Below are 20,736 nucleotides of genomic sequence, written 5' to 3'. Positions count from 1 at the left end.
TCTTATAACAGGAGTTCACATAATTCAAATACTTATATGAATTTGAGTGCCTTCTATAAATAAAATACATGCTATCATGTCAAAATTTAAACAACATATATTAAAAGATTGGCTTATTATTTCTGATATGATATTCAAGCATTGTATTGTATGTTCAGGGGAATTATATGTTGTTTTTCCTTGAGATTACGAGTTTAAGAAATTGTCATTGATAAAGAAAGATCTTGAACATATATGTATATGTTGTCATTGATGAAGATAAAATTGGGTTCTGCTTTGAATAGTAAACTAGCCCAAACTTCACCTATATTATGAAGACAGAAATCCAGCAAAGTAATTGTGAGTTTTGCTTAACATGGCAGACCCTAGACCAATAGGCTGCTAAAATTATTAGTATAATTTATTAGCCCTCAAAGTTTATTTTTATGATCATTTTGGTCTCTCTTTTTGTTCTTTGAACATTTTAATCCTTAACATTTCATTTTTTACCAAAATGACTATGTTGGATGGAAAACGGTCAACATATGTTGTTATGTGATATTCTCACATGTACTAAAATTATTGACATGACATGTGACACATCACCAAATGTAATGGTATGACATGTGACATATCAATAACTAAGCACATGTAAAAATATCACATCAATAACATGTATTGATTATTAGTCAACTAACTATTTCCATCTAATATGGACTATTTTGATCAAAAATTAAAACGTTAGGGGGCTAAAATACTCCAAAAATAGAATAAAAAATAAACCAATTATTAGGGTAAACGTTGAGGGTTAATTTTAATATTATAACTTAATTATTTAAGTTTAAAACAATAAATACTTATCTGCTCTCAACCTGGTGTTGGGGGTAGCCTACTATCTTACCTCCCCTTACCCCATATATATGGGAAAAAGGGACAACGAAAGAAAGCGAATTATTTAAGTTTTAAAACAATAAATACTTATTAACTATTTAATTTTAAAAATTAAAGAACAAAGTTTAATTTGACTTAAATTTAAACTAATATAAATTTAAATTATTTAATTTAAAATAATATACTTAAAAGGATTAATTGTGATTCTTTAAAAAAAATTAATCCATATATTTAAACGAGTTAGTACGTATAATCACTCATAAATTGTATGTAAGTAATTAAAACATTTATATATATTCAAATTTGATAACATTAATTAAAATGGTTCTAAAAATCACATATTCAATTCGTTTTTTTCATATATTAATTTTCTTAAGTCATGTTTTTTTGTTATATATCAATTTATCTCTTATTTTATGTAATTTATTATAATTATTTAAATGAAAATTCCAAAATTATTTACATTGAATATTAAAATATAAAATATATAAATAAAAGTTATATAATATCTGGTTTGTTGAAAGAATTATGAATTCTTGATTAAACTGATTAATCCAGTCCGATTTTGACATCATTACTCCAATCATAATATCAAATCTAACTATAAATTTCCCAGGAAAACTAGGAACTGCTAGATGCTGGCTATGGAGATGGTGACTAAGTTCCATTAATGTGTCAATTCACATAATTGAAAACAATGCAAAATTTTGACATGTTTTGGTCATATTTGGAGTTCTTGAATGGACAAACCATCTTACAAGGAGACATTAGCACCTGAAGTTTAGAGATAATTGGGGTCCATTTTTTTGGCAATATTACCATTGAATTGTAAGCATTTTAGGCTTATTGCTTTAACCTTTTTCTTCATTTTTTATAATAAAAAACCCGATCAATCATATTAAAAACCTAATCCCCAAACTGTTGTTGGAATGAACCCTAGGAAATAATGGACTCAATAATTCAATGTGAATATTCTAGGCATTTAATTTTAGTTTTCTATGGGCAATCTATTTCCACAATTAAAGGGAGTAATATCTATTTATGGTTTACATTGCTTGATAAAGTCACTTGTCAATGTATCGTCATCGTTATATTTATTTTTATATAGTGTTGTTGATGTTTATCTTTCTATGTTGATAATGATATTTGTTTGTATCTCTTTTTTTAGTTGTTTGATTGAGTTTGTTTAACTCTTTCATTGTGTGGTCTTATTTCGACTAATTTGTGCACTTTGATGATTTTAGTAGAAATGATTGATCAATATGATTAGTCTATTATAATTTTTGTATATTTTTTGAAGATGCTAATTTTATATTGTTTCTTTATTTATTCAATAAAATTATATACTTTTATTAATTAAAATAAATAAAATAAGAGACTAAAGATAATAAATAATTTTTGATATTTGAATTCATATAATTATTTTTTCATTTGAATATAAATAAATTTATATGTGGTATCTAAATCAATTAAATATATGAAATTAGTATGTTAAAAAATTAAAATTAAAATTTAAAAGAGTAAATCATATAATAGAGTTGAAAAAGTAATATATATATATATAAGTATGATTTCTTTTTTTTTAATTGGAAAAGAGGCTTAGAAGATTACATTAATCTCTTAAATGCGAGTGGCCAGAACAAGTGAGATACTCTATGATGCGAGTAACATTATCTTCTTCAATGAGATGTCAATTTAAGGGTTTTTATGATCGGTTAATTGTATCGTTTAATCTAATCGGTCGAATAATCTTTATAACAATTACTAAATTTTGTTAAATATAATCTAGCCGCTAAGAAACGGTTAACGATTAACTGTTATTAACAGTTCAATTACAGGTTAACTTATTACAATTCTTTTCAAAGACAACACAACATAAATGTTTCAAATTTCATAAAATTTATGATGATATAAACATATATATTTGTAAAAATCGTAGATACATTTTATTTTATAGAAATATATATTATGAGGTATTCATTTATCATTTAATTTAAAATCTTACGTACATATTTGCTAATGAACAAACTTACCAAGATCAAGTTTAAACCATATATTTTTCATCTATGTTTGATTTAATGTACTCCAATATAAAAATAAATATGATAACTAAAAAGATAGATAAGGAAGAATCATTTTAACTACATTTCTAATTTTGTTCTCTCTAAAAAAATATTATTAATTATAATTTGTTAACGGTTAACCAATAATTAATCATTTATTAAAATTCGTAATTGTAATCGAAATCGTTAATCGACACTTTTAATGGTTAGATTAATTGAAACTATTTAATCTTAACAATTCGATTAATTAACATGTAGAATATAACACTCACCAGATATCGATCACGATTAACTATAATATACTTGTTTAAATATCCTTAACTGTCACGTCTTTAAACAATTCCTATAACTTTTTTCCCCTTATAAAATAATAAACCATTTATATGTAATCATCTTTCTCACATTCTGTCATATTATTATTAATAAATTATTATAAGCATTGAAAGAAAATAAAACAATTGATTGTAATTTATAATTTAAACTATTTAGTTAAACATATTCGATTAAGGATTTATTTGAATACTTTTTACTATTTAAGCCTTAAAAAAGCAGACATGAGACAGTGTGTGAAAAGGAGTTGCACGTGCGGGTGAAAACGATTTAACGGAGCGTCAACCTGACGCTCTTTCTTTCAACGATTCTCAATGTCGGTCTTACGTCTACGTCTCCCTCGAGATCCCAATTATACAACCGAGTTCACCAAACCCGGTTGAGTCAACTCAACCAAATAACCCAGAACGATTTTGGATTCACATCATCATCTTGTTTAAGATTGAAAGCTCGATGCAATATTAACTTTTTTTATTCTTTTTTTTTCTCCCTTTGCTCTCGCAAAATTCAAATGTTATTAATAAAGGTGGAAAGTGTTAATATATTCATTGAAGATTTGATTTAAAAATATTACAATCAAATATAATTGTAAGCAAATTTAATCATTTAAATTTTATATAAATAATATTATAAATTCATGTATACTTTTATATCAAAGATGTAAATCTAAGAAATAATTTTAAAATTTTAAAAGTGTAAAAATAGATTATTATTCGTATAAACCTTACTTTAAGCGTCATAGTGTGAACCATACCATAAAATAAAAATCCTAAAGTAAAAAATTTAGGGTTTTCGATGCATTATGTTCTAACCTTAAAATATATATTATTAAATAAATGATAAACCTGGAACATAAATAGTAAAATAAAAATATTAATATATTATATGATTAACCGACATTTCAAGCCTTGAACATTGCTTTCTACTTAGCTTGGAAATGAACCAAAATTAAGCTTGGATTCACTTAGTCTAGCAGCTGATAATTATGCTCAATGAAGTAAACAAGCAACAATCACAAAAACAAACAAAATACATGACCAACCAAAACCCAGATTTAATTTACATTTACCTTCTCTCAGGGTTAATAAAAAGGAAAGAAAACGACCAAAATTTTCATGAAAAATTATGTGGTACTGATTCTAATATTAACATTGAAATTTTCTTCTAATATAAGTTTATATATTTATATTATTCATCTTCAAGAATCACCGCAATCATGCCAGCAAACCAGCATGGTGACACACCGCCGGAGAATGTAGAACTTTGCTCTTTGCTCCTTCACCAGCCGGCTGCACCGCCGTCCGAACGCCTTGCACCGATCCGCCACGTGTCGATCACAGAAGCTTCTGTCACCCTCTTCCTTCATTTCGCTATATTTAATCTAGAGAGAGAGAGATTGATTTTCCTCTTTACCTTGGTAGTGTAGTTTGGTGAAGAAGAAGGAAGACATTTGGGGGGTGGGAAGTGATTTTATACAATTTTGATGATATTTACTTAGATTAATTGGACATCGAAAAAGACTGTGATAACCTAGTGTATTTCAATGTTCATTTCAATATGATAGGATAAAAAGGGTAACCTTACTTTACGGACCACATGCTTTGTCATCCATTTCAAAACAAATGAGTTATTTATATAATTTTAATAGGAATAAGTGTCATTAATGTATATTAAATCATATTTATTTTATTATTAATAATAAGTTGGTCTACCAACAATTAATTGGTCTAGTGGATGAGACATTATATTTCTTAAGCAAGGTATGTGGTTCAAATCCTGATGTTTGCGAATGAAATAAACTAGATTGGGAGGGCCGCCCTCACCTCCGCAATACTTTATCTCGATTAGTCGATCAAAAGATTGGATACCAGTAATTGTCAAATAATTAAGAATCTTTCGAATAGATAATATCCATTGTATTTATCTTAAATTAGTAAAAAAACCGAGGTTAGGATTAATATATTAATGAAATTGAATTATATATAATACATATATCTTCTGGTTTCCCAATAATTGAAGGATAATGCTAAGATTTTGGTAAAGAGTTATTTTTTTAATTAATCTGAGGTAAGTAAAAGGTAATATATGCTCAAAGATAAATATTAATTTATTGATACTGAATGCTCACACCCCCAATATATATGATGCTCGAACCTGGATCCTCGAGGAATAACAACAATTCTTTTACCACGGAGACCACTTAATTCGTGCGTAAAGAGCTACTTTAGAATTTTTTAAGGGATATCATTTGTTTAATCCAGTGGCGAAACAAACATTATTGGTTGGGGAGACCATTTTAAAATGTGTATATATTAGTTCAAATATTTTATTACCTTAAACTGAAATAAAATTAAAAGTTGAATACTTGGTAACTTAATTGAAGTTCTTAACTCAAAGAAGATAAACAATTAAACAGAAAAAAAGGACAAAAAAATTTGTGTAGGTCGAAATCATAAATAACAAAGGAAATATATTTTCATTCATTTAAAAATAAAATAATAATAGAAAAAATGAATGTTAACTCTTTTTAATAAAATGATAACTAAGTTTTGAAGTAATAATTTTTAAATTTTAAGATAGTATACTTATTTTTTTTGGATAACTAAATTTAATAACTTATTATATACATATTTTTAAATTTTAAGGTAGTATACATATTTTCTCTTCTATTGTTTGACAGATTTGAAAGAGAAGAAACGACTTCGTCTTCAACCACAACTGTCGACAAGCCAAGGAGGTCCTTCAAATAAGCCTTGCTTGAACGTTGATGGAGCAGTCGACGCAAATTTGGCTACAAACATTGCGGGTGGAGTAATCCGAGATAGCACAGGCGCTTGGGTGTTGGGTTTCAGCAGATTTCTTGGCCACACGAATGTCTTTCAAGCTGAGTTATGGAGTATTATGATTGGTTTGCAGACAGCTTAGGCTAGAGGTATTCGGAAATTACATATTCAATCAAACTCTCTTCATGCTGTGAAAGCCATTATCGAAGCCGACGCATCAACAAATCCTTTATCGCTCGTTCGAGAAATCCACAGGATTCGTTTGGATGATTGTGAAATTTCCATCCAATGAAATCCAAGAGAAGTAAATTCTGTGGCAGATACAATGACAAAGCTGACTGATACACAAGTTTTTTCCACGACAATATATGAAAACCCTCCTTTACCCGTTCTACCTAGCTCCGCTCACTCGGAATATTCATGGTCCTCCTCATTTGAGGTGCTTCTTGTAATTCTTTAGTACACTCTTCCAATAAAAAAAAATAAGTGAGACATTGGACCCCTTCACAAGGTTAGAATTTCAAATTCTGACGTTTACAAATAGAACAAATTAAGTTGGGAATAGGAGGGTTGCTTTCAACTCTGTAACATCGGATTTGAAGTAATCGATTAATAAATTAGATATCAATGATTATGTCAATATATATATATATATATATTATTTTTTTTAAAAAGGATAAACTATAAGTTTAGTACCTAAACTATCACTTTTGTTCAGTTTTAGTATCTAAACTTTTATTTTTTTCAAAATCATACCTAACGTTTACTTTTTGTTTCATTTTAGTACCCACCATTAACTTTTTGTTTCATTTTAATGCCACACTGTTAAATTTTTATTTCATTTTAGTACCTTAATTTTTAACGACGGAATACTAAAATAAAACAAAGATAAGCGTTAGATATGATTTTGAAATAAATGAAAATTTATGTACTAAAACGGAACAAAAGTGATAATTTAAGTACTAAATGTGTATTTTATCCTAAAAGGGGGCATTGCCCCCTCTAGTCTTGTCATAGTTCCGCCTATGGTTTGACTGAGTGAATATTAGATCGAATAAAAAATATTAGATTAGTTGAATTAATGAATTTTATTTTAACTTAATTTTTATTTGAAATTTTCTATAGCTGAATTTGTAAAATTCTAGTCTAATAGAGTCGAGTTATTAAATTTTTTATTTAAATTTAATTATAAATATTTATAATATTATAAAACTACTTGATTCTAAATTAAAAGACTTTCTATAATCATATATGATATATATTTATATTTTTTATATATAATATACATATATCATATAAAATTAAGAGACTTGACTAAAATTTAAAAATTATTCTATTAATTATTATAAATATAAATTATTTAAGTTATATTTTATAATTTTAATTTTATTTAAATTAATTAAAATTTATAAAATTACAAATTAATTAAATCGAATCAAGTTAAATTAAATTTTATTCACCGAAACCGATGCGTTGAAGCTGGTTAAGAGGCAAAGCAAGCAAGCGTGCACACTTAGGGGTTGTTTGTTTACTTCAGAACGATTAAACGCTGAATGATTCAAATGTTGAATGATTCAAAGGCTCTGTATGAATTAGCTCTGAATGTGACATGTTGTTTGATAATGACTCTGAATCATTCAGAATGTACTTTGATGTTGAATCATTCAACACTGTTTTGTTGAATCAACCAACACTGTTTTGTTGAATCAGTCAGCGTTAAATCATTCAGATGTGACAAACAAACACGTTGAATGCTAAACCGTTCAGCATTCAGTACTGAATGATTCCATTCGGAGTCAAACAAACAACCCCTTAGACATTCAGCGTCTTTTATTATCCCTCGATTCTTCTCATAATGAAAGGAATATATTGTGGTTAAAAGAAATTAATTTTTCATTCGTTTGCTTTAGAATTTAAATAGTCTCCAAATTTATTTTTATTTATTAGACCGTCACTATATCATAAATATATTTCTAAAATTATCCTAACCGATGCCCTATTAATTAATCTACGCACTTATTTAAAAAAATATTTTAAAATATAAAATATTTTTTTATTTCATTGATTAAGAAAACAATCAAAATTGAAATAAAAAGTGACGAAACTTATAATTTATCCTCTATTTTTATATTTGACGTGATCGAATTCAGGTCCTTGAGCATGGTTTTCGGGTAAGAAATGCCTCTACTTCTGCTAGAAATGCAAATCGCGTAGTGGATTTCTCGTAATCCAAAAATTTCAAAGTCTTTTGAAATCTCAAGATTCTACAAACTGGAGCTACTGGTTATCTTGGTGGAAGGCTGTGCCACGCTCCGGTGGACCGCGGCTAAGCCATCCGAGCCTTCTAGATGCTTGCTTCGACTACGACATCATCTTCCTCGCCGAACCTTGTCTTCTAGGTCCTTCAGATTCGTCTCCGTAAGCTAAAAATCAAATCTCACTTTCACACTTAATAACTCCTCTTTTATACATGTACTGACAAGCTGCCATCAAATTGTTCGATAAAAGGTCAATGTTGATGGTCTTGCAAGCTTACCACCGACAATGTTGTTGATCAATTCGTAGGAAATTTCTTTCAAATTATGCATATATCTTTCCACAACTTGTTTTTTATTTTATTAATTGAAAATATTCAGTTGTGATTTATTCGGATAATTGAACGGTTTAATTGGAGATTATACCTGGTTACATATGCCATGGCAAGCTTACCACCGGCAAATTTGTTGCTCATTTAGTAATTCTTCTTTCAGTTATGTTGGCCATGAAAAAAGGGTCGACCAGGGGAGAGTTCTTTACTTACTGGATTATGAGATTTTTAAGAGAAGATGGACGTCATTGGTAGTCTAAAGTGGATGCATTGAAAGTTATGATGCAGGATCTTGAAGCTGCTCTAAGTTTCCTTCGATTTCCTCGTTCATTTGTTCATTCATTAGCTAGAATTGGGCATCAGTCTGTTATATTTTTCTTGTGCCTAGTTTAAATGTTACTATTATTTTGGGTCTTCTTCTTGCAGCTGAAGATTATAAAATAGTTTTTAAGTTTTTGGCTTTTTCAAACATAGTATGCGATATACTCTAATAAGTTTGATGCTGAAAGTGGTTAACGTCTCATCATTTGAAAAACAACCATTGTGGCTTAAACAATAGCGTGTCCAATGACTTAATTGAAAAACATTAATCCCATGGTTAATTGTCTTGAATTGCTCACTTTCGAAAGATTAGATTGCTCCTCCTTTTTTTGAGATTGACCAATTTACCCCAATTTCGAAATTGAGAGGACCAAAGAAGTTTTTTTTTTTTTTTACCGAGCATGTTTATATCAAATATGTTTTTCATCCCATAGTTGTATAAACAAAATGTAGTTTCCCTATATTTAACAAATATTACTAGGTTCTCGACAGTGCAAGACTGCTTTTTTTTTGACATACTTTGAACAAATTATATTTGGATTATGGATAAATGAATTGATTAAGGTGAATTAATATGTGTATAATGTGAATTAGGTTTGTGTTTGTATTTATGTCGAAGAGTTGTGTAGAATTTGTTCTTTGTTGAATAATACTTTGGAATAGATTCTTATTGACTAGTTACATAGTTGAACTCATTTGTTCTGTAGGTATCTAGCTGGTCCATTAATCTTTGCCTTGTTTCTGAAGATGTCAGATATAAAATAGAGAATATGATTTTCTCTTCCGATTGCTTTGTCTACTTCTAACAGTTTGGCCGAATGGTCTAAGGCGCCAGATTTAGGCTCTGGTCCGAAAGGGCGTGGTTCAAATCCACAGCTGTCAAATGTTTCATTAACGAATGGAGTTGTCTAGTTTAATTTTTTTTTAAACGTTTATTATGCCTTAGTTTAGTGGTATACCATGTCTTGTGGCTGTAGTTTAGTAGTAAGAATTCTACGTTGTGGCCAGCAGCCACATTATTTTAATTATTTTCTTTATCTTTGTGGTTCTACTGTGAGGATCGGTGGAGAATAAGATGACCTTTTTGGGTTCTTTGATCTTTCAATGCGAGCACGAATATGAAATCCAATGACCATCATATTTGTTCACTGTGATTTTTCATTTTCAGCTTCCTCGTATAAGGTATGGAAGTTAAGGGTAAGGTACTAATGTTTATTGTATGTTATTTTATACTAGAATTAGGGTTTGTTTATTTACCGTAAAATGAATTACGGAATTGGTTTTCCTCGAAATATCGTGTTTGTTTCACGTAATTCATTTTTCGGAAAATGTTTTCATGTGTTTGTTTCACGTAATTCGTTTTACGGAAAATGTTTTCTAGTGTTTGGTTGGAGGAAAACTGGTTGGTTAACGTAAAACATTTTCCTGGTCAACAGAATTTCCTTTGTGTTTTCTGAAAAATGACTTATGGTCTGATTTTCCGTAAGTCATTTTCCAAACTTTTCGGTTCAAAAAATAAATACTCAAAATAATTTTTTTTTATGAATTTAATATTAATAAAATATTTTAATATCATTTTAATCAAAATATTATTTATTAAAATATTTAAAATATTTATTAATATTTCTAATAATATATATTATATTTTAATACTATAATAAAATAATAAATTATATTATAATAATATAAGATACTATATTTTTATTTTAATAATATATAATAAATTATTAATAAAATTTATATTATTTATTAATTTCATAGACATAATATTATTAAATTATTAATAATGAATAATTTTATTTATATATTTAATATTAATCTAATAATATTTTAATAAATATATTTAAAATATACTAATTAATATTTTTAAAATATAATATAACACTATTACTTTAATAAATAATTAATATAATTTATAATATTTTTATTTCAATAAAATATACCAGTATTAATATTTTCATAAATAAAATTATAAAAATAATATTTAATAATAAATAAATTATTTTAATATTTTAAAAATAATAATGTTAAGTTTTATGATAAATAATATTTTTTATTATATTTAATGTTTGTAATAAATAATTTTTTAAAAACTCATCAACTAATGGAAAAGAGGTTTAAACAACATCGTAAAATATTTTCCAGATGTTTTTCAGAAAAATGTAATTCATTTTACGGAAAACATTTTCCGAAAAACGTTTTTCAGAAATGTAATTCATTTTTCAGAATTCAAATTCCAGTAATTCATTTTTCATAATTTAATTTTCAGAAAATCAATTACAACCAAATAAACAGACCCTTAATGCAGGACACATTGCACATGAAGTGCTGAAAATAATGTGTTTAGGTTTTTGTTAAATATGAAGAATTGGAGATGTAAGACTTGGGATACAATGACTTTAGGTCTTAGGGGGCGTTTAGAGGGAGGATTTTAGGATTTCTGATGGGAATATTTTTTTTCTGATTAAGAATACCTATGTTTAATTGGGTATTCTTTCTTAAGTGAGAGAATATTTTTTCCCAACAGTAAATATTTCTGGGAATGTTATTCCCCACAAGGTATTCTTCTATTCTCGTCTGGTAAGGGCTAAAATACCCTTCTTTTCGATTTGTCTCTGCGATATATTCTTCTCCCAAGCGTTGTTGTTTTTGCCTTCGCGCTATCTCTCTTTGTTCTTCGATCCCGTTTCGGCGTAGAACGAAAATCTCTCGTTCAACGCTATGTCCGAAACGACTCAGGGATCCAAACTTCAGAATGGTTTCCAACCACTACCCGAACCGGAGTCGGATTTGAAAGTGGAATCTCTGCCTGAATTACAATCAGAAACGAAACCGGTTGAGAAATTGAAATCGGAACCGGGGGTAAGTGATGCCAAGCCGAAGCCGACTCCGGACACAGAGAGCTCGATCCAAGCAACCACCGACCAAGTTACTCGTTCGGGGCTGCGTAAAGATAAAGAGAACCGGACTTTCACGATGAGAGAATTGCTAAGTGAATTGAAAAGCGACGAAGATGATACAAGCTCTCCTTACAGGCACTCTTTCCCCTCATCCGTTTCGAGTCTCTGTTGCTAAAAAAATTTACTCTTCTTTATTTGTTATTGGATCTAACGAGTTTTCAATGTAGAAACCTCTGGATCTTTGACATTCTCTGTTGACTCATCTCCTTAATTAGGCTATTTCACAAAAACTTCTAGATGCATCTAGGCGTACTCGTTCTGTTAGACTAAGAGTTCGTCTTTAATTATTGCACGGATGAGCGACTGTTATCCGATCTCAGTCTTCATTACTCTTGAACCTAATTGTTAGAATCTAATCATGTATGTTTTGTTGTATGTGAGCCTTTTAGTTTGTTCTCAACTTCATGTGAGACATTAACTGTATCTTACGCTTTCTATAACTTTGATTAAGGAGTCCTTGATTTTGCGATCTTCCAGTCTGTAGAATGCAGTTTATATTATTTTTCATGGCGCCATTCATGCAGTAAAGGTTTGTTGGTCTTGTAGGAGTAAATAACTAAATATGTATCATCTTGTTTCTTCTTGTATTTATAATGTTTCTTTTGCTCGACAATGATATCATTTTCTACTCCATGATTTATATGTGCTTCAGTCAAGAAAGCAGACAACGACAATCCTACCAAAACAATGTTGTAATGGAGTTGATCAATAGTGTCACTGGTACTGATGAGGAAAGCAGGTCTCGCCAATGGATTCTTGCATATGTTGCTATGAGGTACCATCATCTTGTTTTATACATTTTTCACACTTATTATTCATATTGAACCTGATATGTTACTGCTTTGATTATGCTATTCTGTAGTACTAATTTTAAGTCAAATTTTATAGGTATGCTACTGCGCTAGAGAGAAACCTAGAAGATTATGATGCTTTTTACAACTGGGCATTGGTTCTTCAGGTTTGAGATGCTAGTTCATTCTGATATTGTTATCTTAACATCATTCAAACTGATATATCATGTCCAATTCTTATATTGCTAGAACTTCATTCTTAAGTTTGTGAATGTAAACATGATGTAATCTTTGCAAAATGTTATAGATTTCTCATTATGTCCATGTGATTCTTATTTGGCTTGCAGGAAAGTGTAGATAATGTTAGTCCAGATTCTACTTCACCTTCTAAAGATGCCTTGATAGAGGAGGCTTGTCAAAAGTATGATGAGGCTACTCATCTCTGCCCAACACTTCATGATGTATGAGTTCTTGTTCAACTCACTGAGAATTTGTGATTTTTTAAGTTCGTTTTCAATTACAAAAGGCATGATGACTTCTCAGAATGCATAAGCCATATAAGAAGCTCGATAGACAAGAAAAATAAGTGTAGAGATGCAGAATGCATAAGCCATATAAAAAGCTGGATAGACAAGAAAAATAAGTGTAAAGATACATAATGCATATATGTTCCCATATATGGATGAGTATGTATAGTATATATTTTTTACTGATATTCTTTTCCTTGACTTTGTTGCAATGTTGTTGCTTAACAGGCTTTCTACAACTGGGCAATAGTAATATCTGATCGAGCAAAAATGTATGATCGGACCAAAGAGGCTGAAGAACTATGTGAGCAGGTTCTTACTAAATAATTTTGGTATTTCAATCGTGATAGATTTTGTATGAATAATAGCAGTCCTTTGAAGCCAAATCTTAGTATCTTGTTATGGTTCTTCAGTTAGTATCTTGTTATGAAAACCTTTTCCTTGCATGGATAATATTCTTATTTTGTTTATGCTTCATGATAGCTTTATGCTATTATACAATCTTTGATAGTTAAGAGTTATCGCTTAAAATATGAGCATTCTTTCTGGGTTTTCTTCCATATTGCATATCTAAACCATTCTTTGATTGGGTATGGCTGATGAATTATCGGGAAAACAACAATCTCCATATGAACAGAATACTTGCATTGAAGATTTAGACTCAGGTTTAATACATCTATGGCGATATATGTGGTAAGTCTTCTATTTCTCGAACTCGAAACTTGATCTTCTTCAGATTGATACATGATTTTTATATTTCCTATCTGACAAATCAGGAGGATTTGGTTAGAATTTTGCGTTCATTTGTTTCATTTTACTACCATGAACATCTTATTTAACCCAATCAACTTCTCATCATCGTATTGGTGCCTAAGATTATATATAGATAAATATATATTTTAGATCAATGGTTATCTTCAAAACATTGCTTGGTGTTGTTACCATTTTGTGCCTCGTGGTATTTAAAAATAACTATGTTTTAGTTGTTTCTATTGCTACGCATCGTGTTCTTGTTCTTGTATTGTCGATACGAGAATTCAGTGTAGAGTTCAGTAACTGTAACCCATTCTGTTTCTGTTTATGGTAATCCCTTCTGTTTATGTTTCTGGTAACCCCTTCTGTTTCTAGATTGCATTTCAATAAATCAAGGAATGATACCATAAGAGGCAGCAAAACCATCAATGGTTATGGTGTCATTCACATTTTTAAATTCACAAAAGCTTCTCCGATACATGTTATTGTTGGATACATGTATGTGTCGAACTCAATGCTATTTGGATGATGCTCTCAACCAATTTTGAATGTAACGTAATTATCATGTGGATTGCTAAAATTTTAATGTCGTAATTCGACCAATTGAACCAGTTCAATCGAGAATCGGCTGGTCTAGGGGTTCATCTGTAAAAAATTGGAAATTTGAAGAATTGTGAGCAACTTCAAAACCAAAACCAAACATTGAAATAGGAAAAACCGGATGAGCAAGTTCTTTTTAGGTTCTTTGTTAATAGGGTCTTTAATTCGATTAATCAAACCAATTCAATTGAGAGTTGGTTGATCCAGTGGTTATAAAATTGGAAATTCGAAGAACTGTACTTAAAAACCAAAAATTGAAATAAAAAAAGACGGATGAACAAGTTATTTTATGGCTTTTGAATTTCTTTTTAGGTTTCTTGTTAATATGGTCTTTAATCGAACCAATTCAATCGAGAATCGATTAATGTAGTGGTTGTAAATCATTCATAAATATAAACAAATATAAGAGCATACTTTATTCCATTAAAAAATAGATTAATTCAAAATCGTTTAAAAAATTAAACTATTAGTATTTTTAAACTTTAAATAAATAATATAAAAATATTTGTCCGAAACGGTGAATGCCAATGGTTTATGTAATGAACTTTCCTGTTATCTTGAGTGATAACAGTAGAAGAAATAGAGAAAATATGATAAAATAGAAAAAAATATTTGAATTATAGACAATATGATTTTTAGTGTTATATTTTCTTACTTATTTGAATTATGTTTTTATAATATAAATTAATGAGATAAATAATAATGATAAAGTATGCAGAACTAAGTATAAATATAAAAGATAAATAAATAAATTATTATATATAGAAGATATAATAAATATTATATCTTAGATAACAAAAATAATTTACATCTTTTTATTATTATGAATATCTATGAAGAATTTTCACAATGTAAATATTTAGTTAAATATTGATGTAAAATTGTAATATATTTTTACATAAATTATGTAAAATTTAATATTAATTAAAATTAAAATAATACATGATATATTTAAATACTCAAGTAAATATTATCAACAAATAGAATTTTTATATAAATAATTTTTATTTAAATATTTAGAATTTCACTTGTTAAAAAAATAAATATAGAACAAGAACAATTTGGTAAAATATACATTCTAGTAATCTTTTATTCATTCAACCAAACACTGTAATCTTATATTCCTGCCAAACCAACCAAACACAGTAATGTAACATTTCCAGTAATCCTATTCCCTGGTAATCTTTTATTCCCACTGATAATCTTACATTCCGTGAACCAAACGCACCATTTGGGTATACCTTTGTTAACTTCAGATGTGGAGCAATTGCTGCTAATAGATATTGTTTGATAGGTTGACCATTTGTATGCTAACTTCAGTGCTTTCAGGTAGCTTCTGGCCAACCACAATACATTTGAATTTTTTTTTAATGAGGAGATGAACTACCAAAACATTTGGAACCACTCTTTGCTTTCTTTTCCCACCATATATCATCAGTAATCAACGACCTCAGAGACCTCGTTCCCTGCTTCCACCCTATATATATCCCCCCAAATAACTCAAAGTCTCAAACCATTAGACAGAACAACAACCATTCTTTTCTGCAGGGTTCCAAATCTCCAGAAATGGCCTCTTCCAATTGTTTTGTTTTATCCATTTTCATGGCTCTGTCATTGTTGAACATCAATGTTGGGCTAGCAGCTCGTCATCTCCTCCAGATGCCACCATCTTTACCTGGAGTAACGTTGCCACCATTGCCATCTATCCCCAATCTCCCACAACCGACATTGCCAACATTGCCTACAATGCAACCATTGTTACCCAAGCCTGGAGCTCTACCTCCACTTCCTAGCAGGCCAACATTGCCTACCCTGCCATCCATCCCTCCACTTCCTAGCATGCCGACAATGCCAACCATGCCATCCACCCCTCCACTTCCTAGCAGGCCAACACTGCCTACCCTGCCATCCATCCCTCCACTTCCTAGCATGCCGACAATGCCAACCATGCCATCCACCCCTCCACTTCCTAGCATGCCAACATTGCCTACCATGCCATCCATCCCCACAATACCAACTACCATCCCATTCTTCTCGCCACCTCCTTCAAAAACTAGCCCTTGAAATTGTTCACTCATCCAGAGAGTTTGGACTATGTGTCTTTGGCTTTGGTGTGGTCGTTCCTTTAAATATTAGTCTTGTATCACCTCGGGATTATGTAGGAAGATTTTAGTCATTTGTTTCCTTGCATTGTACTTGTGTATTTCTTTTGTGTTGTTCTTGTATGATCAGAAGTCACTTTGATTTATTTATATAGAATCCTCTAATAACAATGTATCTATCATTTCCACTTTGATCTATTTTATCCTTTCATACGACCATTCATAACTTGTGCGCCACATCCTAGAGAAGTAAAGGAATGGTTAGAAGTGGAGGCAACAAGTCATGTGTTTCCTTCACTAAAAGTGTTGAAAACTATAGATTGTCACTAAATGAGTGTAATTTCTTCTCATTATTAGATGGTGCAAGGAGTTAAGTTGGAGATAGGTTGAACTATTTCCCTCTGGGAATAATGAATTGTGACAACTTATGTGAAATGGAAGAGGGACTTGTTGCGTCCACATGTGCAGAAAATGAATTTGCAAGAGTAGAGAGTATATCTTTTCTCCATCATCACAGCTCAAATTCCAGCAGCCAGGATTATGTAGTTTTTGTCATTATAAACTTTATGAACACTAACATATATGTTATACATAAAAATTATGGTCAGTATCTTAAAATGATGACGCACATTGTTATCTTATTTAAATAATATTAATTTATTAAAGAAAATGATATGTGGGTGGGTATGCTGAATCAAATATCAGTATCGTTAATGGTTTAACGGTACAATGATCGATATAAAAGTTTTAAGTAAAGAAAGTGACTCCAATAAAAGTTTTTCAATTTTTGTGATGAATGTAAATGAGACCTAAACGTCTGATGACTGTTAATGTATTTTACCTTTTAATATTTAATATGCAATGACTTTTATGGGTGAGCGTTCGATCTAGTTAAGTATAAAAATTTTGAGTTATTCGCGCTGAAGAATCCTATTTCATAACTCAAATTTTATTTGAAATTTTTTCGAATCGAATCGAGTTTATAAAATTTGAGTTAAGTCGAGTTGTTATAGTTTCTTTTTAAATTTAAATGTAAATATTTATAATATTATTGTACTATTATTTTATTCAAATTTAAACGATTTTCTATAACTATACATAATACATATATATTTATGTGTATATATCTATTATACATAGTCGAGAGATTCAAACTTAAACTTAAAAAATAATTAACTAATTATTAAAAATTTCAAGTTATTCAAGTTTTATGTTATAACTAGACTCAAATTGTAAACTTTTTTTAAATCGAGTGAAGTTTATAAAATTACGACTCAAAATTAATTTAAGTTAATTTTTTTCAAATAAGAAATATTTTTTTTAAGTTTAAATCGAATTTTACTCGTACTAACTAAGTTCATGAATTTAAACACCGCGAATTCGGGTAAGAAATGTCACTACTTCTGCTAGAAATGCAAATCGCTTAGTGGATTTATCGTAATACTAAAATCTCAGTCTTTTGAAATCTCAGGATTCTACAAACTGGCGCAATGGGTTATCTTGGTGGAAGTCGGTGCCACGCTCCGGGGGACTGCGGCTAAACCATCCGAGCCTTGCTCCCGCTCACCATCGACCTCTCCGGACTTCATCTTCACCCACCAATGGTGCTTCTCTGGAACTCGCCGAAGGCAACGTCACCGACTACTCATCCCTTCTAGATGCATGCATACTCCGACTGCGACATCATCTTCCACGTTGCAACATCCCTTATATATGTGTACTGACAAGTTGCCATCAAATTGTTCGATAAAAGTTCAATGTTGATGGTCCTCTCAATCTTACCGCCGACAATGTTGTTGCTCAAATTAGTAAGAAATTCTTTCAAATTTCGTATATATCTCTTAATAACCTGTTTTAGTTTTATTAATTGAAATATATTCAATTGTGCTTTACGAAGATAATTGACCGGTTTAATTGGAGATCACCTGGTTACATATGTCATGGAAATGATAAGTTTCTTTCAGTCATGTTGGCCGTGGAAAAAGGGTCGACTAGGGGAGAGTTATTTCCGTACTGGATTATGAGATTCTTAAGAGAAGAGGGAAACACTGGAAGTCTAAAGTGGATGCATTGAAAGCTATGATGCAGGATCTTAATGCAGAGGATTCCTTCTTTTGTTTCTACAGCTTCTGAAGCTGCTGTAAGTTTCCCTCGATTTCCTCGTTCATTTGTTCATTCATTAGTTAGAATTGGGAATTAGTCTGTTATATTTTTCTTGTGCCTAGTCTTTAAATGTTACTATTATTTTGGGTCTTCTTCTTGCAGCTGAAGATTATAAAATAGTTTTTCAGTTTTTGGCTTAGTTTAGATAGTCATAATTCATTTTTGAACAGCCTTCAATTGTGTTCTGGTCAAAAAGGTATAGTGAGAGAAGCTCCAGCTTCTCTCTAAAAATCAGGCGTTTTCAAAAAAATTTATTTCTTTGAAAATCTCATATACACTCCCTGACGTCACTCTTTTCATAACCCAGTGGTCGGCTACCGTTTCACTGTAGCAACAGTCACCGTCAATAGTCTTCGACCGTCATTCGTCGGCATCGGAAAAAGAAGGAAAATTACCATTTGAATTCTCTCTTCACCCCAAGCATGAATCGGAGGCTGGTTTTTTCAAAAATGGAATTAGATCGTTGTAGATCTAGAGGAAGATTGTTGATTCTGCCAGCCGCTTTTCCTGAAGAAACAAGTTGTTGCTTTGTGAAAATATTATTAACCACCTACCGACGCAACCTCCACCTCCATTTCACTGCTAACCCAAACCTATCTCCAATTATCACTGCTTCAGACGGCATCCTACTTTCCGTCCTTCTCTTCCGTAGTTGAACACTGGGACTTCCTGGTTTGCTCGCTTGGACGTCAGCATCAAGGATAGACTTCCACAGTGAACCTAAGCCGAGTGTTTCTTCAATTTTGCCACCGTCGACGGTTACTATTTCCGGCTACAGTAAATCAGTTATGAGCTTGGGTTCCTTCTCCTTAAATCGAACTACATCAGTTCGGCTTATAATGTATTCTCCTTCGGTGGTAGCCGATGGATTGTCTCAGATCCGAGCTAGGTTGGTTCCGAGGTTATATAAGGCCTTCTCACCTTTGGGTTTTGCCAACGGAGATGCTAGATTTCGGTTAATGGTTCTGCTTCTGGCTCAAAGATAAAGGGTAGGAGGCGACAACAAGTTACCCAATCACAGTCGGAAAATCGTGAACGTATCCAAACACTCGTCGAGGGCCGTGAATGGCGGGATACACCTGTTGAGAAGGAAATTGTTAATGGTGGTAATCGGAAGCAGTAGTTGAGCGGTGGAGATAGAATGGGCCAGTTTAAGTCGAGATCAAGTGGGGAAATGCATTCGAAGGGGTATTCCGATGAAAAGTCGTCTGAAGAAGCAAGAAGGAGGAGAATCGAGTCTCACAATTGGTGGAAGGAAGGTCAACCGAAAATCTGTAATAGGTACAAAAGTGGTTATACGTTATTTATCGAAAATTTACCATAGAAGATCCATTGGAAGAGGTTTGGATTTTTTTTTTACATCCACGGTACGGTTATTGATGCTTTCATTCCAAACAAAAGAAATTCAAAAGGCGTTCGTTTTGGTTTATCCATTTTGCAAAAATCGAAGAAGCAATGAAATCAATCTCAGAAATGAATGACTCCTATATTGACGGAAGCAAAATTAGTGTTTCTTTGGCTAAATTTAAACCTCGACATTCTTTTTGGAGAAAGTCCTCTACAACTATTCACCATAAGTCGGGGATGGAAGTTGTTTTGAGGAATATTCAAAGTGAAGTTGAAGGTGTTATGGACGAGGATAAACTTCACGCGTTAAGTAAATGTCTAGTGGGTTGGTGCAAGGACTTTATCAAAATCGGTAATCTCACTAGTCAAATGCAAGACAATGGACTCACTGGTTTCTTATTGATGAGAGTTGCTGGAAATACAATACTTATGATTTTTGAAGACTATTCTTCATTGAGAAGTGTGAAGAATGATGAATCACAAACTCTCGCTAAGTGGTTCTCCAGAGTTGAAGCCTGGTCAGAAAGTATGGTGGTGGA

At 30.9% G+C, this 20,736-nt stretch overlaps 1 protein-coding gene across 1 annotated transcript; it reads left to right on the top strand.

Moving 5' to 3' along the window:
• Positions 1–11,675: 11,675 nt before the first annotated feature.
• Positions 11,676–16,649, top strand: LOC120213412 (protein HLB1-like). The gene is made up of 6 exons (XM_039211570.1): positions 11,676–11,989; positions 12,567–12,689; positions 12,803–12,872; positions 13,053–13,166; positions 13,461–13,544; positions 16,134–16,649. The coding sequence occupies exons 1-6, from the start codon at positions 11,676–11,678 to the stop codon at positions 16,647–16,649; spliced, it is 1,221 nt and encodes a 406-aa protein (XP_039067501.1).
• Positions 16,650–20,736: the final 4,087 nt, after the last annotated feature.

This window comes from Hibiscus syriacus, unplaced genomic scaffold (genome assembly GCF_006381635.1).
Source record: "Hibiscus syriacus cultivar Baekdansim isolate YM2019G1 unplaced genomic scaffold, ASM638163v2 tig00110020_pilon, whole genome shotgun sequence".
Lineage (NCBI taxonomy): Eukaryota > Viridiplantae > Streptophyta > Magnoliopsida > Malvales > Malvaceae > Hibiscus > Hibiscus syriacus.
The sequence above is the reverse complement of the archived record's forward strand: the minus strand, read 5'-3'. Positions and strand labels throughout refer to the sequence as shown.

Bases quoted from the DNA above. Each gene is read 5' to 3' on its own strand.
- LOC120213412 (XM_039211570.1), top strand. From the start codon at position 11,676: ATGTCCGAAACGACTCAGGGATCCAAACTTCAGAATGGTTTCCAACCA. The intron at 11,990-12,566 runs GCACTCTTTCCC...TATGTGCTTCAG, and splicing joins GATACAAGCTCTCCTTACAG to TCAAGAAAGCAGACAACGAC. The intron at 12,690-12,802 runs GTACCATCATCT...CAAATTTTATAG, and splicing joins CTTGCATATGTTGCTATGAG to GTATGCTACTGCGCTAGAGA.